Source organism: Schistocerca piceifrons, chromosome 4 (assembly GCF_021461385.2).
Source record: "Schistocerca piceifrons isolate TAMUIC-IGC-003096 chromosome 4, iqSchPice1.1, whole genome shotgun sequence".
In the NCBI taxonomy this organism is placed as follows: domain Eukaryota; kingdom Metazoa; phylum Arthropoda; class Insecta; order Orthoptera; family Acrididae; genus Schistocerca; species Schistocerca piceifrons.
Genome location: NC_060141.1, coordinates 513,733,103 through 513,749,100, shown reverse-complemented (window position 1 = coordinate 513,749,100; position 15,998 = coordinate 513,733,103). Strand labels below are relative to the sequence as shown.

General features: G+C 38.0%; 1 protein-coding gene across 1 annotated transcript in view; it reads right to left on the bottom strand.

The window, feature by feature from the left end:
- LOC124795954 (dynein axonemal heavy chain 6) overlaps positions 1-15,998 on the bottom strand; it is a 1,096,896-nt gene that overhangs the window by 460,614 nt on the left and 620,284 nt on the right. Inside the window, exons 38-40 of the mRNA XM_047260034.1 lie at positions 11,938-12,161; positions 7,234-7,489; positions 6,769-6,959 (exon numbers count right to left, since the gene is read on the bottom strand). Of these exons, the coding sequence (XP_047115990.1) occupies positions 6,769-6,959; positions 7,234-7,489; positions 11,938-12,161 (671 nt within the window). The remainder of the gene's footprint in view (positions 1-6,768; positions 6,960-7,233; positions 7,490-11,937; positions 12,162-15,998) is intronic.

Sequence of the window (15,998 nt, the reverse complement as noted above, 5' to 3'; positions counted from 1 at the left end):
AAATCTGCAGATGTAGAGGTAATTTCGGGAGTACCGCAAGGAAGCGTGATAGGACCTTTATTGTTTACAATATACATAAATGACTTAGTTGACAACATCGGTAGCTCCGTGAGGCTATTTGCAGATGACACGGTTGTCTACAAGAAAGTAGCAACATCAGAAGACTCGTACGTACTCCAGGAAGACCTGCAGAGGATTAATGCATGGTGCGACAGCTGGCAGCTTTCCCTAAACGTAAATAAATGTAATATAATGCGCATACATAGGGGCAGAAATCCATTCCAGTACGATTATACCATAGGTGGTAAATCATTGGAAGCGGTAACGACCGTAAAATACTTAGGAGTTACTATCCGGAGCGATCTGAAGTGGAATGATCACATAAAACAAATAGTGGGAAAAGCAGGCGCCAGGTTGAGATTCATAGGAAGAATTCTAAGAAAATGTGACTCATCGACGAAAGAAGTAGCTTACAAAACGCTTGTTCGTCCGATTCTTGAGTATTGCTCATCAGTATGGGACCCTTACCAGGTTGGATTAATAGAAGAGATAGACATGATCCAGCGAAAAGCAGCGCGATTCGTCATGGGGACATTTAGTCAGCGCGAGAGCATTACGGAGATGCTGAACAAGCTCCAGTGGCGGACACTTCAAGAAAGGCGTTACGCAATACGGAGAGGTTTATTATCGAAATTACGAGAGAGCACATTCCGGGAAGAGATGGGCAACGTATTACTACCGCCCACATATATCTCGCGTAATGATCACAACGAAAAGATCCGAGAAATTAGAGCAAATACGGAGACTTACAAGCAGTCGTTCTTCCCACGCACAATTCGTGAATGGAACAAGGAAGGGGGGATCAGATAGTGGTACAATAAGTACCCTCCGCCACACACCGTAAGGTGGCTCGCGGAGTATAGATGTAGATGTGTAGATGTAGAAGAAGTCAAGAGGGTTTCCAGCAGCTGGCTATCCAGTAAAGAAGAGGAAGGTGGTTTGGGGGAATAAACCAAAATAACCCAGATTCACACTCACACTTTAAGTCGGATATCTGAACGTGGTGACTTGTGTGATAGGACCGAGAAAACAGTAATTTTAAGTCAAAAATGAGAAAAGAAGCTGTTTTGTGTTGCTATAGCAACCAAACATAATAAGACAAAGGAATAACTCTGAGAAATTGGAATACACTCAAATATCCAATAGAGCAAAATTTTAATGGAAAAATGGGGAAGAAATGGTAAATTCACAATGATAAAAACAGCAAAGAAGATTTTGACATATTTGTCTAAGAAGAAGTATGCATAGAACACTTCAACCAGGAAGATCCAGTGCAGGGAGTATACAGCTCTCACACACATCGCGGGGATGCAGACGCAAAAACCAACCTACATCCAACGCCGCCAGTACCAGCTGCTGTTCACCAGTGCTGACCTGCCTCCACATCTGCTCACCTACGCAACATGAATTCTACGCATAAAACAAAATTTGATAACTTTAGTACCAAGTTGTAGAAGGTACTGTTGAGTGAACTTTTATTGGGTAATTATCATATTTAAAGTCAGTTTTAAATTCTTAAAAGAGCTAAGGCATATAAAATATGGAAAATATACAACAGGTTGGGGAAACTCAAGACCCAGCTATGGCTATGAAAATTAGCAAAGAAGTGCCTGACTGGGCTGAGTTGCTAAATTTAACCAAAGCTCAGAGTCTTAAGTTAAACAAATTAGATTCTCAATTAAATGCTCAGAGTGTGACTCTAAGTAAAGAACTAGACTTAGTAAATTCTCAATTAAATACCTAGAGTGAAGCTTTAAATGCTCAGTCAAACTCTAAATATTCAAACGACAAATTTAGGTTTGTTGAATGCTAAAGTCGACTCTCAAAGCAAAGAATTTAGTAATCTATGCAAAGACATGGGTGCTTTGAAGACTGAGTTCGACGCTATAAGCAATAAACTAGAGAATTTAAAAGTAGATTTAAAGAACGAGTTGACCTTAGTCAGAAACAGAGTAACACTTTTCACATTTATCGAAAAGAACTTAACATTGAGAGCAAATGTATAATGTAGAATCTGAACTCACTGAAAATTTAGGATCTTTTGAAAACATGTACAATGTTAAGTATAATGATGTAAGGCAGGGGTTGAATAATTTGAAAGAGGGTGTAGCTAAGCAGAATGAATTAATGGCAGTCATTCAGTCGCAAATTATAGGTGTCAATAAACGGGCAGATAATGTAGAAAGAAATTTCAATGAAAAAAATAGCTCACTCTGATTTTATATATATAATTAGTTTGGAGGAGCAATTTGGAGAAATTATAGATCGAAAGGTTACCAAGAGAATAACACCCAGAAACATATTGCCTATTCCTTCCTCCCAACTTAGTGATACCGGGAAGGGTATGGATGACCTGTGGAGAGAATTTAAGCTTATCCAATATAAAGTAGAAAAAAGGGTAACTTCACCTAATGTTGTATTAACTAGTGAAGCAGTGACTGATTTGCAATGGGGAGCTAATTCAGGATTATCTAGACAAATCTCTACATTTAAGCCAGATGGAGATGTACATCTGACCCATTTCTTAAAAGAGATTTAGCCAAGCTTTACCAAAAAATTAAGAAGCTTCCAAGAAGATTGAATTTGCTTTGAGGTACCTTCTATGGGAAGCCTCAGAATGGGGAACAGTAAATATTGAAAATTTTTCCTCCTGGGGAGACTTTCAAAAGAAATTTAAAGAGAAGTACTAGTCTGCCAGTGCTCAAGAAAAGTTAATATCACACCTATGGTACCGAAAATATTATAATAATACTTGGGATACTATAAGGAAATATTTTGATTGGCATTTAACACAAGCAAAGTATTTAGATAAGCCAAGGGAAGAAGAAGGATTAGTATATATTCTAATTAGATGATTGCCGATCTATGCGAGAAAAGACATCTTGTGTAGTGATTGGAAAATGATAGAAGAGTTGCTGTCTTTTGTTGACACACTTGATGCAATAAATAAGGACCACAACAAAACTTACACCAAAGTGAAAGTTCGAACTATAAAAGAAATAGCGGAAATAATTTAAAAAAGTGTGAGGCAAACTTAGCGAAAGTACACCAGTATAGTAAGAAAAGTTGTAACGACAATTATCAAAAGAAACACCCACTTTCAAATTTAGATCCAGCAGCATCTCAAGAATTTGTACCGAGTAACTATAAAACACAGAATGGGAATGTAGTATCTCATTTTGGTAACCAACCCATACTTACGAGTAATGAGGAAAACACTGTTCGACCTGGATCCAGGGCCGGGACCCAGGTTGTGGAGATACATTAGAAACCCTTATTCGATATAAGTATGTTAACTTTACACACAAAATACCTACAAACGAATGGTTGCTGCTTGAAGAACCAAGCTTAGCTACTAATAACCCACAACCTATAATAGCAGGGACAATGGAAACTTCTGAGGTTAAAATATTTATAGATTCGAGAAGTGAGGTATCACTCATCTCAAATGCATTTTTTAACTCGATACAGAATAAACAGCACTTACCGTTATTGCCAGTGACTGGAGTATACATAATCAGGATAACAGGAACAAAAAGTAAACTTGTAAAATACGAAACTCAAGTGAACAGTAGTATTGGACATACATTATTTCATCAAATGCTATTAATAGTAGAGAATATTAATAGAGATGTACTGTTTGGTTTAGATTGGTTGTTGGAGTTTAAAGTCATCTTAAACTTTGACCAACAAACAACTGAGTGTAAGTGTCCGTGATTAACAGATAAAGCACAATTATCACCAAAATCGATATTGTGGATCAAGTAACACATCAAACTGATATACAAGACAAGGCCCGTCATGATGTGAGGACCGCCAGGTGTTGTAGGGGAAAATGTGTGTACATATGGAAATATGTGCCCATATATAGAAGTTGATAAGTAGAGGAGGACTCTAGGGTGTAAATGATATATTAAAGAATGAATGCAAAGTTTAAGATAGATTTATATCTTTGCCAGAAGATACTTAATTATAGTATACATAGAAATGTATACTAGGGTAATGAACCATGAGGCCTACTCAGAAATGATAAGAGGGGCGTACCCGGCATTCACTAAGTATAAAGGGCAGGTGTAACTCACCAGAATGAAAAGAGGAAGTGTTCTCATAAGGCCAACCCACAAGCAAGGAATAGGTGCTGGTCCTAATAGAAGGGGACAGTAACATGACAAAAGTCACAAATTTTATAGACATTATTCTGGGAAGTGTGAATGAATGAGTGTCAAAAGAACACTTTCTTTCATCCAGAGTTCCTCAAAGTTACAATTAACGAAAATAGTATATACTAGGAAAAAGGTAGTACAAAGGATAAGAATAGAAAATAGAGTACTCATATGTCATAAACACCTGAAGTTTACGATTGTAGAGTGGAAAAAAAAGAAGAGTCCTCATAATTCCTAAATATTAGTAAAGCTGACTTAATGCATGAGTAAATGCTCAAGTCTTAATAACAGAGTAATATAGGAAAAGAATAGAGAAACAATAAGCGAGACATTGTTGAAGAGAGGACAGAGAATTGTTATTGAAAGGAAAGATACGTATATAAACATATGTAAGAAATGTATACTGTTAGAATATGAAATGTTATTATGAGTGATATTATTTGCATAATGATTATGTATAAAATATCACGTGTTTGATCTGAGGGGGGCGGGGGGGGGGGGGGGGGGGGGGGGGGATATGTAGTGATTTGAGAATTTCTGTGTAAATTCTAGAACCACTCAGCCTTCTACCATCTCAAACACATGATATTCTGGATATGAGTGTGGGATGGTAGAATCCTACCTACTGCGTGTCACATGTTTCTGTGTGCAGGTTTAAAATCAGTTGCGGAAAGAAAGCAGACATGGCAGACAACTGACACCGACAAGTACCTGTCGCACAATCCATAGATGTTTTAGTCAGTGTGTAAGGAAGAACCAAGGACTTTATATACAGCTCTGTGCTTATTGGGTCATTGACTATTGTTATTAAAACAAAGACAGTTGAAAAAGAGCTCTTGAAAACTCTTGACATAACCTTGCTATAGGCTAGATTTCTGATTTATGTTAAGAAAAGTTATGGTATCAAAGCCAACTTTCTTTTAACTGTAATTCAATTTGTTTCTGACATTTGACTGTGTGAGAGACTTACTAGAAGTTATATATTCACATTGAAAGTGAGAGTTTTACTGTGTATGAAAGTCAAATACATCGTTAATCGATGAACAGCAGTATGTCTACTTATTTTATAAGTAGAAAGTGTCAAAAAATTCCTGTAGCTAGCATTATTCGGAGAAGAAGTCAAGATGGTTTCCAGTAAAGAAGAGTGGCTGAAAATTCCAAGTAGGTAACCTTGTAAAGAAGTGAAAGGGGGTTTGGGGAAATAACCTGAAATAACCCAGATTCTAACTCACACTTTAAGTTGGAAACGTTAGAGATTGGGTAAGAATAGTGAAGGAAATAATCTGTGATTTTTTTCAAAGGAACTATCCTAGCATTTCTTTAAACATTTTGTGGAAACCACAGAATCATTTTTATCTGGATGTCTGGATGGATATTTGAACTACTGTCCACCTGAGTGTGAGTATCTTAGCATGTGTGCCACCTCATGTAGGATGTTTTCTGAATACTGGAGTATAGCAATGAGTATTGATCAATCAAAACTGATGTTCTGGCACCATCTTGTGCGAGATGGAGTGGTAGCATCCATGCTGTTGGACCAGCTTCCATTGACAGGAAATGCACTGGCCTCAGACTACAACGGGGACCTGAATGCTATTGCTCAGATTCTCTCCTGCAGAACATAGTGTTTTGGGACAAATAACATTTCAACCTTTCCTAGAGTAATGGTTACATGTGAGTTCAGTTCCATCATACCAACTGTTACCTGGCATCCTGTGGTTCTGAGAGACATAACATAAAGGTGCAAAAATGTGATGTTTGCCATACTACTGGATATAAGATGTACTCTTGACCGCACTGGTAACATAAGGAAGGTTTTGGCTGGGAATGTACTGTCTCTCCTTCAGCCAACACTGTATGCCAAAGTTTTGCAGGACATCATCTAGGTATTTACCTATTGACCTATTTGTGCATCATGCTCTTCTAATGATGACAGCAAATTCTCTATGTACTTACAAACAAACTGTAAGGCAGGAGATTCTACAGGAATGTATCCAAGCCCTCTTTGATTCAGTGCAACAGTCAGAGGCCCTGATTGCAAGTTAGGCCTGTACATCATATGTATTATAAAAGTAAATGATCTTTTACAGTTGTGTATTACTAACCACTTGGGCACAACAAGGTACAAAATCTATAATATAACGTTCATATCAGTGAAATATGTCTGTCTTGATATAGTAATTTTCACTAACATTGCAGTATCTGTCTCATAATGGCTTATGGTGACTAAGAGGAAATTTCAAAATTATGATTAACTAGAATACAATGGACTTGATAAACATATACCGAAATTTGTGAGGGGGCATTGTTTATCAAGAGTAAGAATCTCTGTTGCTTTGTTGTAACAGAAATACTTCTTGAGCTGCCCCTGCAATAACAGCAATATTTTGTTGGAGTATTGCTGCTAAAAAAGAGGGGGGAAATTTTGATTCACTGTCGTTTATAGAATATAGCAGTTTTGATAGTTATGTACCTGTGTACCTGTTAATGAGCCATGTGCATCCAATAAAGAAAAAAATCATAAGAAAAGCTTTTGAAAACTTACTTGTATCCACAGAGATGTGCCGCAAGTCGGGTCAAGCTTTGCTTACCCATTCCTCCTACACCCACCAGCAGTCCATTTCCTCTTTCTGCTCTTAAAATTCGTGCCAGACGAGTTATGTGTTCCAGAGCATCCATAAAAAATATAAGTTTCATTTCTTTGGGTGTTGTTAAGTTGTAGTCTTCTAAATAGTCCTTGATAAAAACAAGTTTTGTCACTCAATTGTATAACCATGTAACATCATTAATACAAAGGTTCTATTTCCACAAGAACTTTTTCTGAGGCATTTAAAACAGCTACTTTTTCTTATGGATTACAGTAGAAAATAAAGGATACTGTAGCCTAGAAATTGTTCAAAATTGTTGTTATATCATAAGGCTCAAATATAATGATGAACTTCTGTGAATCCATTCAAAAGACCAATTGTTAGCAAAAATAATTACTTTTTTTTTAAAAAATAATTCATACCTGAGCTACTTTCTTGAACTTCTCAATGTCTGTTATTTCTTCATATACTTTGTCCTCTTTAGATGCTCCCATAACCATGAAATCGCCAAAGAGAAGAACAGGTGGGTGAAGAATTATTTCCTCTTCAGGCAACTGAATGACAGGATCTCCATAGGTGCGATTGCATACCTCATACATTAATTTATAAAAGTAGCTTTTATCTTCAATATTTATTAAGCGGTCATGAAAAACTCGCAGGCATTCATGATAGAACAACCTAATCAGAAAGAAGAATCATGTTATGTATTCATGGGATGGTAAGTTTGAATTATACTAAGTTTTTCATTTAATTTTGTGAGTTAAGTAAAAGGTCCCCCCCCCCCCATGAACCATGGACCTTGCCGTTGGTGGGGAGGCTTGCGTGCCTCAGCGATACAGATAGCCGTACCGTAGGTGCAACCACAACGGAGGGGTGTCTGTTGAGAGGCCAGACAAACGTGTGGTTCCTGAAGAGGGGCAGCAGCCTTTTCAGTAGTTGCAAGGGCAACAGTCTGGATGATTGACTGATCTGGCCTTGTAACAATAACCAAAACGACCTTGCTGTGCTGGTACTACGAACGGCTGAAAGCAAGGGGAAACTACAGCCGTAATTTTTCCCGAGGGCATGCAGCTTTACTGTATGATTACATGATGATGGCGTCCTCTTGGGTAAAATATTCCGGAGGTAAAATAGTCCCCCATTCGGATCTCCGGGCGGGGACTACTCAAGAGGATGTCGTTATCAGGAGAAAGAAAACTGGCGTTCTACGGATCGGAGCGTGGAATGTCAGATCCCTTAATCGGGCAAGTAGGTTAGAAAATTTAAAAAGGGAAATGGATAGGTTGAAGTTAGATATAGTGGGAATTAGTGAAGTTCGGTGGCAGGAGGAACAAGACTTCTGGTCAGGTGAATACAGGGTTATAAACACAAAATCAAATAGGGGTAATGCAGGAGTAGGTTTAATAATGAATAGGAAAATAGGAATGCGGGTAAGCTACTACAAACAGCATAGTGAACGCATTATTGTGGCCAAGATGGATACGAAGCCCACATCTACTACAGTAGTACAAGTTTATATGCCAACTAGCTCTGCAGATGACGAAGAAATTGAAGAAATGTATGATGAAATAAAAAAAATTATTCAGATTGTGAAGGGAGACGAAAATTTAATAGTCATGGGTGACTGGAATTCGAGTGTAGGAAAAGGGAGAGAAGGAAACATAGTAGGTGAATATGGATTGGGGGACAGAAATGAAAGAGGAAGCCGCCTGGTAGAATTTTGCACAGAGCACAACATAATCATAACTAACACTTGGTTTAAGAATCATGAAAGAAGGTTGTATACATGGAAGAACCCTGGAGATACTAAAAGGTATCAGATAGATTATATAATGGTAAGACAGAGATTTAGGAACCAGGTTTTAAATTGTAAGACATTTCCAGGGGCAGATGTGGACTCTGACCACAATCTATTGGTTATGAACTGTAGATTAAAACTGAAGAAACTGCAAAAAGGTGGGAATTTAAGGAGATGGGACCTGGACAAACTAAAAGAACCAGAGGTTGTACAGAGATTCAGGGAGAGCATAAGGGAGCAATTGACAGGAATGGGGGAAATAAATACAGTAGAAGAAGAATGGGTAGCTTTGAGGGATGAAGTAGTGAAGGCAGCAGAGGATCAAGTAGGTAAAAAGACGAGGGCTAGTAGAAATCCTTGGGTAACAGAAGAAATATTGAATTTAATTGATGAAAGAAGAAAATATAAAAATGCAGTAAGTGAAACAGGCAAAAAGGAATACAAACGTCTCAAAAATGAGATCGACAGGAAGTGCAAAATGGCTAAGCAGGGATGGCTAGAGGACAAATGTAAGGATGCAGAGGCCTATCTCACTAGAGGTAAGATAGATACCGCCTACAGGAAAATTAAAGAGACCTTTGGAGATAAGAGAACGACTTGTATGAATATCAAGAGCTCAGATGGAAACCCGGTTCTAAGCAAAGAAGGGAAAGCAGAAAGGTGGAAGGAGTATATAGAGGGTCTATACAAGGGCGATGTACTTGAGGACAATATTATGGAAATGGAAGAGGATGTAGATGAAGATGAAATGGGAGATATGATACTGCGTGAAGAGTTTGACAGAGCACTGAAAGACCTGAGTCGAAACAAGGCCCCCGGAGTAGACAATATTCCATTGGAACTACTGACGGCCGTGGGAGAGCCAGTCCTGACAAAACTCTACCATCTGGTGAGCAAGATGTATGAAACAGGCGAAATACCCTCAGACTTCAAGAAGAATATAATAATTCCAATCCCAAAGAAAGCAGGTGTTGACAGATGTGAAAATTACTGAACTATCAGCTTAATAAGTCACAGCTGCAAAATACTAACACGAATTCTTTACAGACGAATGGAAAAACTAGGAGAAGCCAACCTCGGGGAAGATCAGTTTGGATTCCGTAGAAACACTGGAACACGTGAGTCAATACTGACCTTACGACTTATCTTAGAAGAAAGATTAAGGAAAGGCAAACCTACGTTTCTAGCATTTGTAGACTTAGAAAAAGCTTTTGACAATGTTGACTGGAATACTCTCTTTCAAACTCTAAAGGTGGCAGGGGTAAAATACAGGGAGCGAAAGGCTATTTACAATTTGTACAGAAACCAGATGACAGTTATGAGAGTCGAGGGACATGAAAGGGAAGCAGTGGTTGGGAAGGGAGTAAGACAGGCTTGTAGCCTCTCCCCGATGTTGTTCAATCTGTATATTGAGCAAGCAGTAAAGGAAACAAAAGAAAAATTCGGAGTAGGTAATAAAATTCATGGAGAAGAAATAAAAACTTTGAGGTTCGCCGATGACATTGTAATTCTGTCAGAGACAGCAAAGGACTTGGAAGAGCAGTCGAATGGAATGGACAGTGTCTTGAAAGGAGGATATAAGATGAACATCAACAAAAGCAAAGTAAGGATAATGGAATGTAGTCTAATTAAGTCGGGTGATGCTGAGGGAATTAGATTAGGAAATGAGACACTTAAAGTGGTAAAGGAGTTTTGCTATTTGGGGAGCAAAATAACTGATGATGGTCAAAGTAGAGAGGATATAAAATGTAGACTGGCAATGGCAAGGAAAGCGTTTCTGAAGAAGAGAAATTTGTTAACATCGAGTATAGATTTAAGTGTCAGGAAGTCCTTTCTGAAAGTATTTGTATGGAGTGTAGCCATGTATGGAAGTGAAACATGGACGATAAATAGTTTGGACAAGAAGAGAATAGAAGCTTTCGAAATGTGGTGCTACAGAAGAATGCTGAAGATTAGATGGGTAGATCACATAACTAATGAGGAAGTATTGAATAGGATTGGGGAGAAGAGAAGTTTGTGGCACAATTTGACCAGAAGAAGGGATCGGTTGGTAGGACATGTTCTGAGGCATCAAGGGATCACCAATTTAGTATTGGAGTGCAGCGTGGAGGGTAAAAATCGTAGAGGGAGACCAAGAGATGAATACACTAAGCAGGTTCAGAAGGATGTAGGTTGCAGTAGGTACTGGGAGATGAAAAAGCTTGCACAGGATAGAGTAGCATGGAGAGCTGCATCAAACCAGTCTCAGGACTGAAGACCACAACAACAAGTAAAAGGTGAAAATTTCAGGCCTGCATTAAGATATTTTCGGAATTATAATGCAGTGATTACATTCTTGAGATCTCCCCACTTCAACCCTATTTTTAAATTTGCTGTGTCTTCAGCCCTGTTCCAATAATTCCTTCATCAGTGCTTGGTAAGTGGATACTTATCTTCTAACACATACGTTACTGACTGAAAAATGGAAATAAAGACAGGAAAAATATGTAGTTTTCAGGTCGTAGCAGACTGACTGAGATACATAGGAGCTGACATATTCATTAGTTTAGTATGTGACTCCTTTGCCTGGAGGAAGACAGAAGTAATTCTTGAATGAAATATGACTTTTAAAGGTTAAAAGCACTAGCCAATGACAGTAGATCAGGAAAGGGTAAAAATTTCTTAAGAAGATTAGACTGTTTATAAATCTCCCATCATTTAGATTCTTACAATATCCAAAATACAGCCATTCGTCAACAACATGAACAAAAACTTTGAATGTACAATAATATGGCATATAGTCCTTTATAAATATCAATAAATATGATGCTATTAGATGTGTAATTGAGAAATCTAAGAAAGGCTGTTGTCATAGCAATCAGTCTGAAGACTGATGTAAATCACTTCATATATACATAGCTCCTGTACCCCATATATCCGTCAGACCTTGATTGATTGGGAGCCTTTCCAATTTTGACCTCCTGCACTTCACTCTATTATGTAATTTAGTTACATTGCCTCACAAAGCTCTTTTTAATTCAGTTCAGAACCTCTTTATTCTCTTCTTGTCTCTACTGTTTATACTCCACATTTCATTTCCATATAATGAAATACACAAATGTTCGTAGAAAAGGCTACCCAATGCTTAAACTTATATTCAATATTTCTATTTTTCTCGCTTTTATGAAACCCTTCCTTGCATTTACTGATTTGTATTCATATCCTCCTACAAATATTAAAAAATGTTTCAATGTTTCTGTCATAAACATAAAACTATTGTTACCACTATAGCTTATATCTATACAGCACAGAGTTACAGCATTTAATAGAAGAAAGAAATGTAGCTTACCTCATCATCTGAATAGCTTCCCTCACAGTGCCAGCATCTGCTTGCAGTACACCTTGTATACACTTTGATAAATCACGTAGATTGAAGACATAGTGGGATTTTGCAGGTGTGGGCAGGAGGTCTTCTGATATTCGATTATATATTTCCACCGCTGAATTTACAATAATATCTCCTAAGTCTTTCACTGGGTTTGTGAAATCACTAAGAAAGCCACGCAGTATTACCTAATTAAATGAGAATAAAAATATAGTTCACTGTATTTGATTTTAAAATAGAAAGTAATTTCTCAAGCACTCATACTAGTAATGACTCAATTTTTATGCACAATGTTTTGAAAAGTCTCATAGTAAACTTTGTCAAGTATCAAGGAACGCTCATAGTTTAGTTACTGCATGCATTCAAGGAACGCTCATAGTTTAGTTACTGCATGACGTGCAACTACACTGTGCAGTACCATTTGGAACATAATATGTATAAATGAAGTTGACTCCAAGAACCTGCTAAACCTTTTGATACATATTTGCTTTTGATGCTGAAACCAACAGTCTGCAAAACATTCAATGTCTCAGCATTTCTTACTGTTGACAAGTCAAATGCAGCCACCTAGTATGTCAAGATTAAAAAAAGTTGAGGGATTAAGTGCTTATGGGAAACTAGTGTGGGTGCCAGAAAGGAAACACACAACTGACAACTAGAAAAGTGCCTGAAGATATTAACAAAATAAGCCTTGCTTAAATTTGATTCTCAGTATTTGTTTATTAGGATTTCTGAAATCATTACTTGAGAGGACTTCTCAAGTGCACTATCCAAGAAACTTGTCATGTACTGCCTGACATTTATCTTGGGTGTACACCATTACTGAGTGACATATGATATACATGGCCACTCCAGGTGGGTCAGTGCTCAAGATTCCTCACGTATCTAGTTGGCTATTCAGTCAGCACCACATATGACATGCCACATAGATATGGGATTTGAGACACAAATGGTTTCTGGAGGGTTAAATCATCTACAGCATTACAAAGTAGACCAAAGATCACAGATGATGAAAGTTAAATATATTCAAATGCTTTTCTTAGTTTGTTTTGTGTCTTAGTATTGCTCTGTTTCACAGGCATTTAGTGTAAAATACCAGTCTTTCTCAAGGAAGACGTATATACTAAGAATTAGAAACACATCGGTGCTGATGCAATCTAGAGAAAAGTCTATATAATGTATAGAAATGTCACATGTGATTTATTTCACTCTTATTACACATTAATATTAAAGATAACCTAGCCTAGCAAAAAACCAGGATGCATAAAACATTCTTTGCCAAGCATCTGAGCAAATCAGCTGTCACTCAGCTGTGTCTCCTTTTTAATACTGGAATGAGATTTAAAGAAGCAGTATTGTTGTGTGGGATATGACTTTCTTGGATATTGTAATTAAGTCATTAATGGAATAAATGTCCTACAGCCCTTACAAATGGCATGGAATATTTAATTTAATTTAGGTTTTAGATATATTAAGGGCTATTGGCTGCAGCAAAGCCAAGAAAACTAGGGATGTATGTTCAATAGAATACATAATTGGATGCAGAACAGATATTGTCAGAGGGAAAAGGGAATATGAGTAGTCAAGCTAAGGTATAACTTGTCCCACTTGACAATGCCCCACAGAGTAGCTGGAGATAATACTGAACATATCCTAGACTGTTTGTAGGGTCAAACATTGTTGACACTATTATTTGTACTACTACTGCTGGTGCAATATTAGGTGATGGCTAATTCAGCTATGTTTTCTGTTAATGGACATTAATTAATATATATTTTTTTTTTCATTTCATAAGGATTTAGTTTTGATTGTTGTTCCTTTTCATTTCAGTTAGCTTTGCAGTGGACCAAGGACAGCTGTAGAGAAACCGATGTGAAACATGAGCAGTTCTAGTTTGTCTTGGGGTGGGTTCAGTAAGGGAGACAGGGGAGGCATGTGCAGAAACAGCAGGCAGACCAGTGGTGGACATATACACAGTCCTTTATTCAGTCATTCAACATGATTCCTCCTTGAACATGAACAAGTCTTTAATTATTCCATCCTGCTAGTGCACATAATATTCCATGCAGAGCTGCAGGCAATGACATATGGCAAGCAGCATGCATTCACAGCACAGGAGACAGAACACTGTGCTGGTATCTCCAGTATGTGAGGTGAGCTCAGACAGCAGGATGTGGCCACACTGTAGTCACGGGTTGTCACCAAGTCTTCTCTGCTGCGGAAGGTCACATCATCCCAGTGGCACAGTGAAGGTTTTGCCAAGAGTTGAAGTCTGGAGTGGCACTGAGGAGCAGAGGCTGGAAGCTGCATGGTGCTGAATGCCACAATGGGCAGACAGGGAGAGGACTTTCATTTGCAACCCACGTGTGGCATACCTTATGGCGAAGACTCCCACCTGACACAAGGCATGTGCCATGCATGGCACTGCCATACAGATCGTGCTGTAGCTAGCTGGTCCAGCAAAGCTGGGGTCTGGCATAATTGACAGCATGTATCAATGATGTGGGAGTCAGTCAAGCTGGAATAGCTTCTTGAAAACTAGTCCCAAGGCATGACACCTGGAATGACAACACAGAAGTCTTACTGCTGCTGATGGGTGCTGATCAAGCATGGGTGATGGCTGGCTGTCGCTGATGTCCATCTCTTGTGTTGTGGGCTAATTTCGGTGCTCACGGTCTAATAACATAGGAGGTGATCAAGCAGTTCAGTCACCAGTATCTGCTGTCTGGCTGTGGTCTCATTGCAGTTCTGGGCTCTGACTTCTGCTTCAAGTTCTCCTACAGTTTTGTCCTGTTACAGTCTCCCCCCTTCTGCAAATAAAATTCACCCTTGAATTTTGTCAGAATACATACATGTTTATTTACAGTCATTTATACATTATATTTGTTCCTCCACTCATTGTATCATATTATACATTAATTGTCTAACTTCACTAGCACTTATCTACATTTTCTCTCAACCACTGAGCTAATATGTTCTCATCGGAACACTTTTTACTTGTGGTCAGTTTTAGTCTTATTAGAAGCTACATCATCTCATATCACGGGAAAGGAAAGAGGTTCAAGAAAGATATCCTGTCTGTGTAAATATGCTAGCCTATTCACTTATTATTTACATGCTAAAATTATCATCTCCCACATTCCTCCAACATATATATCACATACATATAGTAACTAACAAGGAAAAAACCCAGAAAAACTCTAGTATATCAGATTAAGATACATTCTTCATTTACAAAACAATATTACACACTTCCAGCACTAGAAGCAAAAAGAAACCAGGCATTCCTTTACATCGATCTATATGTTTACTAACTTGTAATGAAAAGTTTCTACAAAATAAAGTGGTTGGTAGTAGTGTTTCCATTGTCATCTTATTAATCATATTAACTGGTGGATCTCTATAAGAAACAAAATTCTCAGACTTCATTTTCACAATACATCATTTTACATACGTAATACTTTATTATATTCACTGCTCTAACTTTTATCTTCACAACAAATCTCCAGTACTTCATAGTAAACCTCAGTATCTCCAAAATCGGATACTCCTCATTCCATATCAAAACAAATAGGCCACTTGTCCCCTTTTCACTAAGCTCTGCGATACTGTGGACGTACTTCATGGGTCACCGTTTCTTTCCAGCTAACCTCCTGTGTCAATAATACATTTTACCTCTCACTGCAAGAAACTACTCACATCGATACATTACTGCCTATAATCCACATTTGAAAAGCTTCATAAGACTTTCTCATCACCTGCTACCACAGTGACAAACTTTTAAAGAAATTGTTGGTTGATTTGCTGCTGTTATGTGCACTGTCACTGCTAGAGGTCTTCTGCCATCAGCATTCTGTGTATCTCCTTGGTCATCATTGATCCATGGGTCTCCAAACCATGTAAATTCTGACATAAAATATGATGCAGAATCACTCAATATAGGGTGCCAAAATGCAATCAACCAAGAACAGGTGCAGAGAAACCTGAGAGAAACAAGAGCAGTTCTGGGTTGTTGAGGAGGGTCT